Here is an 18,319-nt window from a genome sequence, read left to right as displayed (position 1 = left end):
CCTTAGTCGGCGATCACCCCCGCCACCCCCTGCCATCTAAGGATCCCTGGAAAGCCCCCTCCAAGATCCATTCCCTCACCATCCTCGGCCTCGACGACCCCTGACTTGAAATCGAGCGGCGGGGAGGACGCCAAAGACGACGGGTATCGGGAGTTTGACGACCTCTGGTGGTGGGGGGGAATCCGAAAGCACGGGGGCGGCAGCGGGGGCTAGGGTTAGGATTTCGGGCCCTCCCCTCTCTCCGTTCTCTTTCTTTAGTCCTCAAAGACCCCGAGCCCACCCTAGTGGCTTAAGGTTAGGGTTTCGATGTCGACGGTGGCGGCGATGAGAAGGTACGAGTTCTGCAGCTCCTCAATATATGCTTTCTTCACCTTCGTTAGGTTTCCATTCTCCTCCTTCGTTTTAGGTCGTCGGATCCATTGAACCCCTCAGAGCCCAGCCCTTAGGAGGAGGGGGAGGAGGAGAGATGCTGGGAGTCGGGCCCTCCGCTGGAGAGTTGTCGTCGATCTCGAGGTACCGCTGCCAGAGATCGTCGTCTTCTTCCATGGGGAGTGGCCCGAGTGGGGGTTTGCGGAAGGATGAGATCATGGAAGGAACCGAGGAAGAGAGTAGGGCCGGCTGCCCGGCTATAGAGAGGGATTCAAAATTTTGCATAGGCGGTGGAGAACGAGATGAAAGCTCTAAATTTTTTTTTTATTAAACGAATCGGGTCGGATTATCTGTTTAATAAATAGGTCGGTTCAGATTATAATTTTCTAACCTGTTTAATAAACAGTTCGGATTCAGATTTATGATTTTCTGATCCGATCTGCATCTAATCTAATCTGTTTATATCTAATCCGACTCAATTGCCATCTCTATTGAACCGCTCAATATTTTTGAATGTGATCTCAATGCTTTTCTTCGTATCAACGTATTAAAAGCACAACTTGATTAATGCTTTTCTTCACATCAACGTATTAAAAGCACGTCTAAAATCTTAATACGTTGATATGACGTCAATTTTACAGTTCCGCTCTTCCGCTAAGTACTGCAAGGATTTACCGGGAACCGGCCGACTGCTTCGACGGCTCTGATTGCATACACTTCCGTATAATACTGCCGGCACATCTGTAACTTTCCAATACACCTTGACGAAATAACAAGATCACCGGGGCCCCGCAAGGGCATTTTGGGCAACACGTAGACGGAGGCAGTCACGTCGATGCCGTTAAAAAACCCACTGCTCATCTCCCACGCGGTTCCCACGCAGTCACCTCCCTGTGCCCATCCCCACCAAGGCACCAAATGACCAAAATGCTCCCCCCAGGGGCATTCCCGGAATTCGCTCATATACAGGCTCCAGCGCGCCTGCCATATGGGTAGTTCTATATACACCCCCCCTATTGCTCAGGACACCCCCCAAAAACCAAAAAAAAAAATACCCAAACTAACCTTTAGTGTAATTACCATATTGCCCTTGAAATTTTCTCATACACCCCCCTCCTCCTCCTCCGTTTCGTTTTGAAAAGAAAAAAAAAAAACACCCCTCAAACCCCCCTTAAACCCCTCCTCCCCCGTTCCCCCTTCTCCCTCTCGTCGCCGGCATTCTCCCGATCTCCGACCACCTCGCCGGCTTCTCCCGGAACCACCTCGCCGGCTTCTCCCGAAATTTTTTTTTTCACGGTTCGTGCTCCGTTCGGCACTGGATCGCCGAACAAAAGGCTTCTGTTCGGCTGAACAGTGCCGAACAGAAGCCTTCTGTTCGGCAACCCTCAACCGAACAGATCTGTTCGGCTGCACAGTGCCGAACAGAAGGCTTCTGTCCGGCACTGTTCAGCCGAACAGAAGCCTTTTGTTCGGCGATCCAGTGCCGAACGGAGCACGAACCGTGAAAAAAAAATTTCGGGAGAAGCCGGCGAGGTGGTTCCGAGAGAAGCCGGCGAGGTGGTCGGAGATCGGGAGAATGCCGGCGACGAGAGGGAGAAGGGGGAACGGGGGGGTTTTGGGCGTTGGCGAGGTGTTTTGGAGGGGAAGAGCGGGGTGGGGGGGGTTTGGGGGGTGTAGAGAGCAATTTAGGTGAGGGGGTGGGGAGGGTGGGAGGTAATTTAGGAATTTTTAATTTTTTAGGGGTGTCCTTAGCAAAGGGGGGGTGTAGAGAGTATTTAATTTTTTTTTAATTTTTGGGGGGTGTCCTGAGCAATAGGGGGGGTGTATATAGAACTACCCCTGCCATATCCCTATTTTATCGTCTCTCTGTCTAACATTTTCTCTCTCCTCTCCCGTCTTTTACTCGTGGTAGCTGTCATATCGCTAGTCTCCGGTGTTCCCGACGCCCATATCCCGCCCATATCCCGCCCTATCGCTCGCTCGCTCGCTAGGTCGGTCGCTGGAGTCTTCTTTCTTCTTTACTCCACTCACAGCGCTCTCGCCCTTCTTTGATGGCGGCCGTGGTGGCCGATCCCTGAAACCCTCGCCAAGAAGCAAGAAGGAATCGAGAAATCGAACCCTAGTTTGATCGGAATCCATGGTGGTAGTGGTGGCGGTGGCGGCCGCGTAGATGGGGTCGCTGGAGATGGGGATTGCGTTGAAGAGGGCGCCGCTGCTCCGGTCGGCGCCGTCGGCCGGCGGGCGGTCATTTTTTCGCCGGCCGAGATCCAGGCTAGCTCGGTTCCTCCTCTTCGAGAAGGTTGACTACCTCCAATGGATTTGCACCATGGCCGCGTTTTTCTTCGTTGTCATATTCTTTCAGGCCTTCTTGCCGGGTCCTGTGATGGAGACATCGGGGGGTTTGGGTTTGCATAGGGGGGAGAGGGATCCGGGAAACTTGGAGGGGATTGGGGGTTCGGATTTCGGGGAGGGGATCACGTTCGCGCCGTCGAAGCTGCTGGAGAGGTTCGAGCGGGAGAGGAGGGAGGAAAATTTATCGTTGATGGCGCTGGGGAGACCCGTGAAGCGGGTCGGGCTTCTAAAGCCGCGGCTGGCATTGGTGGGTCCGGGCTTTTGGAATGGTTCTTTGTTTGTGAGAGTTTTGTGTTGTTTGACGTGACGTATGTGGGAATTTCGCTTGCAGGTGGTTGCCGATCTGTCGCCGGATGCCATGCAGTTGCAGATGCTTAGCATTGCAGCCGCTTTGAAGGAGATTGGGTATGATATCGAGGTATGTATAGGAAAATACTTGCTGCAGGTTTATCGGGTGGCGCCTAAGGAAACTATACCGTGTTTCAAAATTGGATTTTGATGTGGAATTGATACTTTTCAGAACAATGAAACTGGATGCAGTTTATGTTCTATTTGTGTCTTTTTAATTTTTGACACGTTTTAACAGGATGATTGTGTTAACTTGATTTTTTTATTTCTTTTCTTTTTGTAATTTGGTGAAAATAAGTTTTACGGCTGAAAGTGGTTCATAATGTAGTGACTGATTTTCCCGCTCCGACAGATTAGCATGCTTCCAAATATAATGCTGCTTATCTGACTCTGGTTTTGCTGAAGTATCTGGATGTCGATTGGAAGAACCTTGAATTATTTCCTCAACCAAAGCATGGTGGATGAGTATGCTGCCATCAGTAGAATGTGTGGCGCCTCTATTATTAGATCTGTACTTTCTTTAGTCCAAACCAGGCCTTGACCTTGTGTCAAAACAAAAGCTGACTGGCTTGGCATATTGATCTTAGGGTGCATGCATTGGACCTCTTGATTACACAAGATTTCAATTCAATGAGAAAATTTCAGGAGTCTTTGAGAACCAATTGATCTGTATTTATTTGGTATATAGACTGCCTCACTAGATCATTGTAATATTATGAGCTCTGGATTGCTAAAAGTTGATCCTCTACAAGCTTGATTTGATCAATGTCGTCAATGTTGTTTGTATTAGGATCTTCAAACATTGGGAGGGGGCTGTGGAATGGGACATTAGTATATGCTTCAAAGTGCCTAATGATACCTTTGATGTTTGAAGGTTTATGATTTTGGCCACCATCAGTTCCATCATGGTTGCGTACAACCAGCTGACAAGCTATGAATTTGTTCACGGCCACAAAGCTATGAATTTGTTCACTGCTACATTTTAGTATTTGTTTGAAGTTGAATACTCTTGTTTTTTTATCTTGAATCTTCTCCTCTTACGGTGGGAATGATCCATCACAAACTTTAGCATATCTTGAAAGTACTTGATCTGGTTCATTTGATTTCTCTGAAAAACAAGAATTTTTTATGTTAAGCTTACTGCAGCAACGTGAGTGAGGTTACTGAAGTGGAAATAATTGGAATCAAAATCTGTCGTATCATCCCTTACTGCCCTGTACAAACCATACGGTATCAAGGTTTGTTTGGTATATGAGTCAAACTAGTTTGTATTGGTCCAAACCAAGCAAAACCACCCTGTCCTGCTCGATACCCATGGTACCATGGCCAAGAATGAGAAAATGTTCTGGAAGCTTGTCTTGGTATGGGTGCGTACCATACATTACCAATCATGCCATACTGTATCGAATTGGTCTTGTACCAGTGTAGTTTCCATTACCAAAGATAAAATTTGAATGGTCACTAAAGAGGACCTAAGGAAGGAAGCATAAGGTACAGATTCTAGCTTTGATACCATAAAAGGATTAGAGAAATAGAATTGGGTGGAAAAATGTGAATTGGAACCAAGATTTTTTTTTTTACATAATTGGAATGGAGATATAAAGCACCTTTGCTGTTCATTTCTGGATTAGGCCAGAGTGTTCCTACATATCATATTTTTGTTACAACTCTGTTATAATGGTTAGGCACTACAAGAGACGTGGCTGATCTTCTCGTGGCTAAGGAATCTTTTGGCTGTTTGTTGGGTATTGTTGAATCCTTGCTAATCTTGGAAGCCTTTGTCTAATCTTGGACAACCCCTTGCTTGATTCTTGCTAGCAAGCCAAGCAAAAAAGACTAGCCACATTATCTTCAAAAATAAAATAACAAGACTGGAGAACAAATTCAAGATCAAACAGAGTGTTTGATTCATATTGCTAAAAATCACTAGCATCAAACATTGCAAGCTCAGAACTATTATGGAATGAAGCATAGTTATCCTAGTAACTGAACAGGGAACTTGTTCAAAGCTCAAGTTGCTTGTGAATAAAGAACTAAATCTTTTTTTTTTTTTTGAAGACCTGAATTTTACAATAGTCCCCACAGCTAAAACAAAGCCCTCAAGTTTTTTTAACTCCTATTATATACATTCTTTAGGTGAATCCATATAAAGAAGAGATGAATATCAGGATTTGATTTGAAATTCAAATAGAAGCCTCTTATCACTGATGGCATGCTTTATTCTTTAGTTTTCTGTTTAAAATTGTTGCTGTCTTGAATGTTATTTGCAGGAATTCCTGCTTTTTTCTCAGTGGTCTAGTTAGAGGAATTTTACTGGATAAATTAAGGATGTAATGGGTTGTTATCTCTTGCTCTTGGTGGGGACTATTGGACATGTATTTTTTTTGTGGAGTTTTTTTTTTCTTTTTGGTGATGCGGCACAATTACCCTTCCCTACTGTAAATACAACCCAAAGCATCGGAACATAGTAAATCCCACAACCCATGTTTATGGAGTTTGTTTTTGTCATATCCTTGAGACCACCTCTGGTTTTTCTAATGGGCACTTTTACCCAATTCTTATGTATGTGTATTAATATTTGTATCAGGATTCTCTCTGTATTGTTGTTATCAGTTTTTTGAGTTAAAAATTATCTCATGCATGTAAATTTCTGACTAATTGTCATTGTTTTCACATCATGTACGCTTCATTTTATGTATAATGCAGGTTTTATCATTTGAAGAGGGCCCTGCTCTTGCTGGTTGGAGAGCTATAGGAATTCCTGTTTATTTTCTGCCTATCAACACAAAACCAGAAATTGCTGTTGATTGGTTTGAGTAAGCTACTCAATTGATTGGGAACTTCTCAAAATGAATTGTTGTTTACTGTTAGTGTTGAGCTCAAGGTTTGCCATCTCGGTATCGGACCTTGTACTGGTGCCATACTAGCACAGTATCAGTACGGTATGGTATGGAGTTTTTTTGGCGTACCGAGTGTTGGTACGCCTCGTACCGCTCGGTTCGGGCCGGTACGGCATATCATGTTTGAGTTTAAGTGTAGCTTCTGTTATAATTGTAGCAAGCAATATGTTTCGTTTTGCCTAAACATGTTTATATTTCACATTACCAAATAATTGTTTCCTGATCCTTTTCCTATTTTCTTGCAAATGCTTTGTGCAGCTATAACGGCATTCTTGTGAGTTCTCTCGAGGCAAAGCCTGTATTTTCATGGTAAATATATCTAGTATCCTTCAGATTTCACTTTTTAGTGTCTTGTATACTTTTCTGCTCTTTCATGTTGTGTCTGTATGTAGGTGTTGGATTCAAGTAAGATTACATCAGCATGATATGCATGCTTGCATGTGCGAATATGTTGTGACTAGTTTTTAATGACTTATATTGCAAATAGTCCCTTTCTTTTCATCATTGGACTGTCATAGTTTACTAACAATTAGTTGCATTCTGTATTCTTTTCCATTTCTGTTTGCATGCATGTGTGTTTTTCTATATGCACGCATGCACATGCAGGTATGGGTGTGTGAGTATTTTGTGACTAATTTCTTGATGACTTATATTGCAAATAGTCTTTCTGTTCATCATTGGACTGTTGCTGTTCATTAACAGTTAGTTGCATTTTGATGACAATCCAATTATTTTCGTTCTCCATTTGTGTGCTTGCAACTATAAAAACAAAAGTACACAATATGTATCTCAGACATGAATGATTTTTGAAATGATGTCTAGCATCAGTCTATGCACCTTGTCTTGGTTCTACTTAGGCATCCATCAACCCACTGAATGTAAAATTTATCAAACCTTCTTGTCCATTTGATTCCAGAGAACTTAGGCATAATATTTTTCAAATGGAATGATTTTTTGTTGACTTAACAAAGCCATCTCTATATTCATGAATTTACCTTAAAAATTGTACGTTCGTGAAGTTAACGTAATTTTAGGGGCCTGCTTTGATAGTTCTGAACTTAGCCAAAGAGAAATATTACTTTTTTTTTTATGACTTTACAAAAGTGAAGATACACTTATGGTCGGTTCAAATAAAAAAATGTTGATAATTTTGTATTTGGCATCATGTTCCACTCTCGTCCTGTGGCCTAGAATTTTGTCTTGGAGCTAAATGAAGATCCCCATGTTAAACCTTGCCTTCTGTTCTCCTTTGGTAAATTCTTACCAATGCTGCTGAACTCTAGAGGTCAGAAACCAATTAAAGAAGGAAGAGTGCAAAATGATGGTTTAGCTACAGAATAACTTAAACAGGAGTATTCTTGAAAAATTGTCATCATGGCCTGAATGATCCCTTAGATTGGTTTATTTATTAGGTGTAATTACAAAACAGAATAAGGCAAGCTTTACAAAATTGACCTAAATCAAACCGGTGCGGAACTAGGTCGGTTTGCTGGTTCAATTTGGGACAGGCCGAATCAATCCAAACTGAGTGGTGGTTCTGCCTAGTACTGACACATACCACACGGTTTCGGGTGATATCATGACTAGGAGTGAGAAAAAGTGCTGAATCTGTCTTTTTATGGGGTGCCTACCGTATCGATTTGTACTATATCGAATTGGTAGTGTATTGATACGGTTCCCAATACTGGTCTTGCAGCTCTTAGAACAAAGGATAGGAAATGCATTACAGTGTCATGGTACATAGGCTAATATGTCATAATAAATATGTAACAAAAGCCAACAGTGCTTGAAAAAAGTGGAGGGATTCATATAAATTGTATTCGTTGGAGAAGGAATGAAAAGGAGTTGGCAGCCAATTCAATGGTATAACATGTAAAAATTTGAAGTAGCACGTATGTTATGCCTTTTGGTTGGAATAGTTTGTAAATTTTGATCTATGATTTCACTCCCAAATATTTGGGTATGTCTTGTTACTTACTGGTATAATTATCAGGAATGGGAGAAGAAGTGCTCGTCAAGTAATATAAATCAATTTACAAATTCTCTTCATCGATTCAACTTCTTGGTTTGCTTAAGTAAAATTTCAAGTGTTGGCATAGACAGAGATTCAAGAAAGATGGACTTGTATGTTTTTAAATCAACTGCTTGATCCAGTTATTACCAGTTAGCATATGATTTTTGCATAAAATATATAGACATGCACATTTATGCATGTACTGAATATGTATAATTATGTCTAATTATATCCTACCTACTATATGCTCTGGATGGTCTAAAGTAGCAAGGCAACATGCCATTGGATTAGATAATTTGGGTGACTTGTATTCTACTTATAACAAAATCATCGCACTGCTGCTGATATGATCTCAAAGTAGAATTTTTATACTGGTTTACAGTCTTCTTCAGGAGCCTTTCAAATCTATACCTGTCATATGGACCATACAGGAGAGGTCCCTAGCTCTTCGTCTTAGTCAATATGCAACAAATGGCCAGGTTCAGCTTATAAATGACTGGAAACAAGTTTTTAGCAGAGCTACAGTTCTAGTGTTTCCAACCCATTTATTGCCGGTAATATAATTTTCCACATGCCAAAGCTGTATGTTAGTCTTAATTTGACTCATTTTTATGGAGTCAGGAATTTGGACTAAGACTGAGGTTGATATATGTTCTAATGTTTATGATATTATTCATGCTTCCAGATGATGTATTTGGAGTTTGATTTTGGGAACTACTTTATTATTCCGGGTTCTCCTGCTGAAGCATTGGGAGCAGAAAATTTTTTGGCTATTCACAGTGACCATGATATAAGAGTTAATATGGGTTATGGATCAGAGGATTTTCTTATTGCTATTGTCGGCAGTGAATTTACATACAGTGGTATGTGGCTAGAGCAGGCACTCATCTTGCAAGCATTAGCACCACTACTCAAAGAGTTTCTACCTGAAAAGACTTCTCATTCTATGCTGAAAATTCACATTTTGAGTGGGAATTTAACTAGTGCATACCAGATGGCTCTAGAGGTGTTTTTATTTTCTTCCTTAATATAATCAAGTTCTTCTTGTTTCCGTTTTCTTATCTATGATGGATTCTATTTCAAAAAATGACGCAGTTGCCTTAATTTTTTCTAAGAAGATGATCTGTCTATGTCTATTTTTTTACTAAAATTCTGACATTGTATGCGTTAACATAGACCATTGCTTTAAAAGTTGGCTATCCAAGGGGTGTTGTGGAGCATGTTGTTTTTGATGATGAAGACATGTTCAGTTTTCTTGGAATAGCAGATCTTGTAATATATGGTTCATTTCTTGAGGAGCCGTGCTTTCCCAGAGTGCTACTGCAAGCTATGAATCTTGGAAAGCTAATCATTGCTCCTGATCTGGGCATGATAAGAAAATATGTACGTTATCGCGTATTGATTTTTTTCTGAATACTATGTTTGCTCACCTGGTTATTACATCTTATGGAGTAACAACTGACTCACTACTTAATGATTTAGGTTGATGATAGGGTACATGGATATCTTTTTCCAAAGAAGAATGTTGGCATGCTCACCCAGATTGTACTTCAAGTCGTCTCAAATGGAAAATTGTCTCTACTTGCCCAGAAAATTGCATCAATTGGCAAAGTGCATGCCAGAAACCTAATGGCTACTGAAAGTATCCAGGGCTATGCATTGTTACTAGAAAATATTCTTAAATTTCCATCAGAAATTTCGTCTCCCAAGGATGCCAAGGAGATCCCTTTGATACTGAAGGAGGAATGGCAATGGCATCTGTTCAAGAACATTGCAGACACAAACAATCTAAGTAGAAGTTTCCGAAGTGAAAAAATATTAGACAAGCTTGAAGAGCAGTGGAGTCGTAGTCAAATGGAAAGCTCAGCTGATACTGCATTGAAGTTTGATGAACCATTCTCCTCAATAGCTTGGGAGGAAGAAAAAAGAATCGAGATGTTTAATGCCAGAATGAGATTAGAAGAACAAGAGGTGACCAATGCGAGTCAATGCGTCTTCACTATTTTGCTATGTGAGTTTATATTGACTTTTTAACCACTTGTTCCTCAGAGGATATTCTGTTGAAACTCAATGCAGTTGAAGGACAGGAGCGATCAGCCTCATGGAACATGGGAGGAAGTTTACCGGAATGTCAAAAGGGCTGACAGGGCAAGGAATGCATTGCAGGAGAGGGATGATAGGGAGCTTGAACGGACAGGGCAGCCCCTGTGTATATATGAACCTTATTTTGGGGAAGGAACTTGGCCTTTTCTGCATCAAACCTCGCTTTATCGTGGAATTAGCCTTGTAAGTATCTCATATTAGATAATTGACTTTGGCATCAAAAATTTTTCCAAGGATATAGTAGAAATTTTGCTTAGGAAGCAAGATGGAAATGATCCTTGAAAGAGCAAACAACAATTATAATGCCATGTGTTGTGTATCCCTAATGATTACATTTTGGTTTCAACCCAGTCTAGGATGTGATACGTCTTTAATGTAGAAAAAAAATTTTCTTTAGTACTAAACAAATTACTTGCATATCAGCCTTCTGAAATAATTTGAATGGTAAGGAACAATGAAGCATACATCTGTAATGTACAATGTATTTTTTCTATAATACTTCATAAATTATTTGCACATCAGCTTTCTGAAAATATTTAAATTATAAGAAAAAGTAAATATTAAATATGCAGAAAGTCCAAATAGTGTGAAACTTGTAGGAAGGTAGGTCATACAAAATCTTTTTACCACATAATGAGCACCTTGATCATTTCATTAACTTATGTAGTTATTCTTTAACACATTTGTTAAAATCCCTGTTCGCATATAATGGCATCCGCAGGAATATAGATAGCAATTTTGTTTATACTATGTATTTTTCAATAATTTATTGACCTTATATCTTTTTAATGAAAAAAGCTGGCATTCCTCCATCTAACCATGAAAAATTGTTAACTATAGTCCTGCAAAGGCCAAAGACCTGGAGCTGATGATATAGATGCTTCTTCCCGTCTTCCACTTCTTAGCAATGCATACTACCGAGATATTCTTGGTGAATATGGAGCCTTTTTTGCTTTGGCTAACCGGATTGATCGTGTACATAAGAATGCTTGGATTGGGTTCCAGTCTTGGAAAGCATCTGCAAGGAAGGTATGCCTTAATGAATATATTTGTGTATGTGTACTTAAAGTTCTGTAGTAGTGTTTAAATTGTAGTGTATGGTTCTCCAGTGTACTTTTTTGTCACTCTTTGTTTGTGTAACAGAATGTAATAATAATAATAATAACAACAACAACAACAACAAAGTTTGGCTTGGTCGTGCTGGGGGAGAGACTAGAAATTGAAGAAGGCTATTATGTGTTCAGACTGGATTAGCTTTAGTTCTTAGCCAGAGGCAAAGTAGAGAAGCAGAAAAGCGTTCAGTTTAATTGAAGAAATATGCTATCTAGAGCATAATTCAGCATAGCCACTTGATATCTATGATAAAGTTTTCTTTTGGATTGAGGATCCTTTTAGTGCAATTGTGGTCCTCTCGGTGTTCTTAGTTGTATGTAACCAGAACATTTCCTTGTCTTGTTATTTTAACTCTTTGGTCTGCATATGTCCAGCTTTAACAAGTAGCCACAAAGCTGCAACTTGACTATGGGGAAATGACCCTAGGCCAAATTGCTGCAGGCCGGAAGCTGAGGATATTGGGGGCGTTTATAGTATTGCACTTGTGTCACTCAAGTTTCACTGGCTGTAGAGCTCCATGCTTCTTCAATTACTTTAGCTTTGTCATATATGAAAGAGACACCAACTCTTACATGAGGCAGATAATTGATATTTTTGACAATGCGAGTACCCTCAGTTTTAACGTCGGAATGTGCTACCCTGGTTACTTGCCTTTGGTTTTTCCATGTAAAATTTGATGCACTAGCCATGCTCTCATTGTGTAGCATGTCAAGCATTCTTAAACCCCTTAAACTGACTTAGAATTTCCACATAAGATATCCATACAGTTGGCACAAAAGCCATGGCTTCTCAATTACTCTTTAAAATTCTCAAATCTTTATTTACATTTAATGAACTTTACCAATGAGTTCATTATTTGCATTATCTGTATTAATATTTCTTATTTTCATTCTTTCGTGCCTGTGGTTGGGGATTTTGTAATGGATCTTGGCTTTTAATTTGTGCATTGGATATAACTTCATGTTTACATAACCAAATGTGTCTTCTTTGTTCTCTATGCAAACTTCTTCTTGGTCCGTGGGAACCTCGGAGATTTGCCCCTTCGTTCATGAGTTTAAATTGCATGCTGTAGGTTAGATCCTTTACTGTCCAACTAGCCTTTTAGTTTCATAATCCCCTCTACTATTAAAATCTGTCACAGCAATATATTTCTGTACCAATTCAGAGGGCTGACATCATGTTGGGACTTGAGAGCTCGCTGTAAAACATATAGTCATGTTTTGAAGCTAATCCTTTACAAATGTGATAAAGCTTTGCTATTAGGGATTAATCACAATTTATATTGCCACAATATCATCCATTTATCTCTGTAGCCACAGTGAATGAGACGTCTTCATAAATAGCTTTCATATGGGTTCATATTGCTTAAGGAAATATAAGATTTGGCACATGCTAGTACGCTTTAGCTGGCGTGAAAATCATTTACATTGGGTAGTTTGTCTTTGCCTGCTATTCAGTTTTATCTGCACCTTGTCTTCCTTTTGGTATTACACTTTGGATCTCTCATTTTGCTCCCTTCTATCGCTGCTTGCTCAATTATAAATTTTCTGATAGAAGGAAATTAAATTTACATAGGAATGAGTGACCCCTCATTGATATTCTTTAAAGTTAACCAACTTATAAAGAAGTCCCTGGCTCATAGCAATACTGAAGCACTACACATGCCAATGATTCAAACCATATACCATTTAGCTTGACCCACAATTTGAGACCTTATCTGAACTTATTTCTTTATGTGTATATATTTTCTGTGTCTCTCAAATAAAATCTGTGTTTAGATTGCTAGTCATCACCTATTCATGTGGATACTACAAGAATCACATACCAGTGGTGTACATGCTGTCCATGCAAGTGCTTGGCATGCATTGACACAAGAGCATGCCAAATTCTGGCATGTTGTAGGTGCCATGCCAGTGTCCCATGTTGGTAAGGCACTATCATGGTAAGTATTATGTCATTCCTTGCCTCGTCGACCTATATTTAGATCCAGGGTTTTGTTTATGTGAAATTCATTTCGTGGAAATATTCCAAGCCTCAAACTGCTGGTCAAATACTTAAAATCTTAATCAAGCAACTTATTTTGGTTAGATAATGCTATGGTGGTCGGGGAATCATGACTGAAGAAAACGTTGAACTTGTATAATCACTAGTTGTTTTGCCATGCAACTGCATGATTTTTATTTTCTACCTGGTTTTTCCAATCACAGGCTTGCTTATCTAAGAAAGCTGAAACTGCACTTCTGGAGGCCATTGAAGCCAATAGGCATGGAGATACCCTTTACTTTTGGGTTCGAATGGACAAAGATCCAAGAAATCCTCTGCAACTAGATTTTTGGACATTTTGTGATGCCATAAATGCAGGAAACTGCAGGTCAGATACTGTTGTTATTTCTTATATACTTATCACCAAAATGCTCGTGATTACTGTATACCATTTCTTATCCATTTCTTTCCACTGTTGCATAAAAACAGTTTAGTCTCTATGATAGTGTACATTTTTTTTTGGTGATGCTACTCTGAGTAGTGGAGATGTGAGAGGAGTTCGATATCAGGTGATTTATCTACATCTAAAATGCATTCCATTCACTTGAGCAAGTTCAGGCATAAAACTGGAGGCATTATCACAAGCATCCTTAGGTCAGCATCGATCCTTTGAATAGGTGATGTAATGAATAGAAGTTTTTTCTCAAGTCCTAGTGAAATAGAAAAACCTAGATGTCATTTCAGAATAGCAAAGTCAAAGGAAAGCATTCAGTTTAAAACATTCCTGGCAATATCACCTTATAGACATCTGCTTCAAAGTAATTTATACAAAAATATGGAGATGACTTGTCACCTGCCAATCTCACCGTGCAAGGCATCTGCATCAACGCTTGATAAAATGGGATGGATGAATTGGCATATGTCAGTTGTTGATGGATTCTGAAAAATCGATCCGCAAGAACAGTACATCAAGTGCTTAATACCATGACACGCCTCAAATTGTTGCCCAAAAGTCAAAAACCTCAGCACGTGTCAGTATTTCATTTTAGGATACCCATTGCAACTAGTAATTGACATGTTCTCTTGTCACTTGTTAAAATCATTCATGCAATCTGAATATCATAAGCATTAGCACAATTGTCAGGCTTTATCCCAACTATTCATGGTTGGCTTATGAATCCTTCCCTGCTGTAGTTTGAATTTCACAGTAGTTTGAATTTCCATCTAGTGATTGGCTATCAACCTTAAGTCAACCCTCTGTCTTTCTGATCTGTGCTTGGGATTAGCTTGGCTTTGTTGCAGCCTGGTTGCCAATATCATTTAAAACTTTAAGGATGCAATTGCACTCAGTAGCATCAGGTTTTTCCATCATGATGATTAGTTGTAAAATAAATGCTCATCTCTCTATGGATATCTTTGAAATTTATTAAATCCACATCAATAAGACATTCTCAAAGACTAATCAAGTGATTTTTCTCCACTCTTTTGATTTATAGATTTGCTGTTTCTGAGGCTTTTCGGAGGATGTATGGTGTACGTCATGATTTGAACTCTTTGCCACAAATGCCTAATGATGGACATTCTTGGTCTGTTATGTACAGCTGGGCCTTACCAACAAGGTCTTTTCTTGAGTTCATCATGTTCTCAAGGTACGCAATTTGGTGTTTGAGTATTTTTATGCTAGTTTGGACAAGGATTGCACACATTGAATTGCGTCCTCCATAATATATTCACTAATATACTCCTATTTCTATTAATCCATTTATATATTGATAGTACTTCTATCCCATGCTTCCTTGTTTTCGAATAAATCTCTTCTTTTAGTTGGTAACTTGCCTTTTCACCTTTTTTTTTTGAAGTGAAAAGGAAAACTAATTAAAGTTTAGCTGCTCATTGACCATCGGTAGCTCTAATAAAATTTAGAGATTTGATTACATCAACTTGAATGCTCCATTTTTATCTAATGAAGATAGTTATTTTTGTCAAGATTTCAAATACCAGTACTAGATATCATATTGGTTTTTTGTCCAAATGGTATCATACCAGGTACTAACACATGGTCCTGGATTGCATCCCATATCGAGACACTATGCAATATTGTACTGTGTAGCAGTGACGGAAATTTGCTAGAATAGGGCAATATTTGTTTGTATCGTCCCGCTCTAGCAGTATTTAAATCAATGATTTGTTTATTTTCCCATTTTATGCCCATAGCCAGCCTTGTAATCTATTAAACTTGATAGAAAAATGGACAAAGCAAGGTTCATCCAGTCGGTGCCAGAGAGTGTACTGTTCACTGACCTATTTGGCATAGTACGGGTCGGTACTATGTCGTTCCAGAATGTTTGAAACAGGGAGAACTGGAGAGAGAGAGAGAGAGAGAGGAAAGCCGGAGGCTGAACCGCCACGGCACCACTGTTTCTGGCTGAGCCAAAGTGGGGTCGGTGAGAAGGGTGGGGAGAGAGAGGAAGAGGGAGAGAAGAAGTAAGAGGGGTGAATAGAGGATCTGGGAGTTCCAGCATTTGGATCGGCCGCCGACTGAGCGGCGGGGTAAGGCGGTCTCAACGGAGTGGGGGGGAGGGGGAGGGAGGGGAGGAGAGATTTACCTGTTAGGCAGCGAGGGCAAGACAACTATGATGCTCGAGCATACCGGAGGGTGAGACAAAAACACTCGATGAATGAAGCAACGAATGAAGTGACGAAGACCTCTCCTGGTTTCAATTTTATATGCTAAACCGTGTCAAGAACTTACCTGTCCAGTTTGGTATGCCTCAAACTTGCCAGTTTGGCATGGTTCAGCAATCCATGGGATAAATTATCACTATCCTTAATAATTGATGAAAGTAGAGTCATTTGTCTTCTGATATGGATGTGAAACAACTGACAGACCATTGTCTTTTGGGCACAACAGCATTTTGAAGCCCTTCGGGTGCTTTTTGAGAGGATTGGTTAACTATTTGTACGATGGTCCATAATTTTGCTAATGCAGTCTAGAGATATCTATGTATATGCAACTATTGGCACATAAGAATCATCATGTATTTTGAAATTTGAATATTGATTCTAGTGCTTGTGAGTTTGAACTGCTTCTGTGCCTGAAAAAATGTTTTATGGCAGTTATGAGAGAGCTCTTTATATTCAAAAAATCATTGTCCCCTGTAAAACTGGAAACCGCCTAATCAGTTCTGGACGTTAGACCCTTTTACTATATTCATTTTGTCAAACTGCTGCTTTGTGGAACATGGAATATCTTTTATGTTACTCCCTAAAGAGATGCATTGGTGGTGGCATCATTTTCTTTCACTTGCAGCCGGTCTATTTCCAGTAACAAATATTCTATTGTCTTTTAGGGCTTGAAACAATAGCTGATTGTGTAAATTAGTCAGGCCATGATATGTGATGTGCAAAGTAAGGATATTTATTTTCAATTTGCTAGTTATTGCTGCTTTGCTTAAATTCTTGCTGGTATTTTTCAGAATGTTTGTAGACGCATTGGATGCCCAGATGTATGACGAGCACCATCAAAGTGGGCATTGTTATTTGAGTGTATCTAAGGTAATGTTTTTTCATAATAGCTTGATAATTTTTTTATGTAAATGTGTGTATTTATGTATTTCTGTATACATACACATGTGATTGTGCATGCATGCATATCAGAGCTTTATCTGTTAAAAATCATTTGAAAAATTCTCTAATGGCAAAGACACTAAATTTCTTTACAAGCAATCTTGAGATGTTTGACACGACTTAAGCGAGCTAATGAATCTTTTTATTGAGTTACTGTTCCTTTCGTTAATACTTGGAGCATCTTCATTGCTCCAGACAGGAAGTGAAAACATTGCTGACTTGTCCAACTTTCCCTCTATCTTTCACCTGCTGTTAATGCTATTTTTAATGCAAAAAAGGTTCCATTTCTTGTTCTTTAAGAGTATTTGGTTATCTATAATTTTTTCAAAAGGCTGGATCTTTTGTCCTGTGACTATGTAGCTATCCCATTTTGACGAGTAACAAAACGTTGACTCCACTTCTGAAAAATCTTAAAAAATCCAAAATCTATGATGTGGGAAACACACCTAAGAAATTGGGACCAAAGTGATCGAGTTGGCGTTATGTAGAAAATCCTCCTATATGTAAATACGGCATCCCAATATCACCATTCAAGTTGAGCTGATTAGAATTGCAGATAATTAGCTTCGTGTATGCAAAACTGTACACGAGGTTATTTCTTGCTTCTTATTTGAGCAAAGGGTCAAGGAACTTCAACTGATTATGCCGTTACTGCATGTTGCAGGACCGCCACTGCTATTCTCGTGTGCTGGAGCTTCTTGTGAACATATGGGCATACCACAGTGCACGACGGATGGTATATGTGAACCCTGAGACTGGAGAAATGCAGGAGCAGCACAAGCTGATGAACCGGAGAGGTCATATGTGGATCAGATGGTTCTCGTATGCCACTTTGAAGAGCATGGATGAGGATTTGGCAGAGGAATCAGATTCTGAACCCCCTGATCGGAGATGGCTGTGGCCCTCAACTGGTGAAGTCTTTTGGCAGGGTGTGTATGATAGGGAGCGAAACGTGCACCAGCAGCAGAAGGAAAGAAGGAAACAACGGAGTAGAGATAAGATTCAAAGAATAATAATGCGAAAACGCCAAAAAACCCTTGGAAAGTACATAAAACCCCCACCTGAGGAGACTGGTGATTTGAACACTACAAGAGCTCTTTGATCATTATTTTCTTACAGGCAATCTTTTGATGGTTCTTTTTTCCCCATTTTTTCCTATATTTTTTCCCCTACCCAGTTGCAAGGTGCATGAATGTGATTAGATTTGTAATTTTTTTCATTGTTTTTAGTTTTTGCAGCATTGTATTTTCACTACCGATTCTTGGAGCAAATCCAGTGGCAATTAAAGATGTAATTATGTCATTTCTTTCCACTTCCATTGTTAGTGTGTTGGTAGAAAAACCATGAATTGGACATTGTGAAATCAGTTCGCTGTCCTGAACGACGAACTTCTCTTCTTCAAGATGGGAGCTCAGCGAGGCCTCTTGTTTTATCTAAGCTATTTAATCTTAAAAGCCATGATGTGGTCTCGCAAGCATATTCACTTATCGGGTGCTCAACTTAGTCACCC

The 18,319-nt window shown here is 39.8% G+C and overlaps 1 protein-coding gene across 1 annotated transcript; it reads left to right on the top strand.

Moving 5' to 3' along the window:
• The first annotated feature begins 2,239 nt into the window (after nt 1-2,239).
• On the top strand, nt 2,240-18,121 carry LOC103716003. Its single transcript, XM_008803829.4, has 14 exons — nt 2,240-2,968; nt 3,053-3,139; nt 5,776-5,885; nt 6,228-6,278; nt 8,366-8,537; nt 8,669-8,989; nt 9,160-9,366; nt 9,466-9,954; nt 10,060-10,269; nt 10,927-11,115; nt 13,407-13,570; nt 14,679-14,831; nt 16,659-16,737; nt 17,474-18,121. Exons 1-14 carry the CDS (start codon nt 2,540-2,542, stop codon nt 17,909-17,911), a joined length of 3,099 nt encoding a protein of 1,032 aa, XP_008802051.2. The 5' UTR covers nt 2,240-2,539; the 3' UTR covers nt 17,912-18,121.
• The last annotated feature ends 198 nt before the right edge of the window (nt 18,122-18,319 follow it).

The sequence above is a fragment of the Phoenix dactylifera genome, unplaced genomic scaffold (assembly GCF_009389715.1).
Source record: "Phoenix dactylifera cultivar Barhee BC4 unplaced genomic scaffold, palm_55x_up_171113_PBpolish2nd_filt_p 000121F, whole genome shotgun sequence".
In the NCBI taxonomy this organism is placed as follows: Eukaryota; Viridiplantae; Streptophyta; class Magnoliopsida; order Arecales; family Arecaceae; genus Phoenix; species Phoenix dactylifera.
The sequence above is the reverse complement of the archived record's forward strand: the minus strand, read 5'-3'. Positions and strand labels throughout refer to the sequence as shown.

Excerpts from the sequence above, each read along its gene's own strand:
- LOC103716003 (XM_008803829.4), top strand. The coding sequence starts at position 2,540 with ATGGGGTCGCTGGAGATGGGGATTGCGTTGAAGAGGGCGCCGCTGCTC. Across the intron at positions 2,969-3,052 it reads TAAAGCCGCGGCTGGCATTG|GTGGTTGCCGATCTGTCGCC; the intron begins GTGGGTCCGGGC and ends TTTCGCTTGCAG. Across the intron at positions 11,116-13,406 it reads GGAAAGCATCTGCAAGGAAG|GCTTGCTTATCTAAGAAAGC; the intron begins GTATGCCTTAAT and ends TTCCAATCACAG.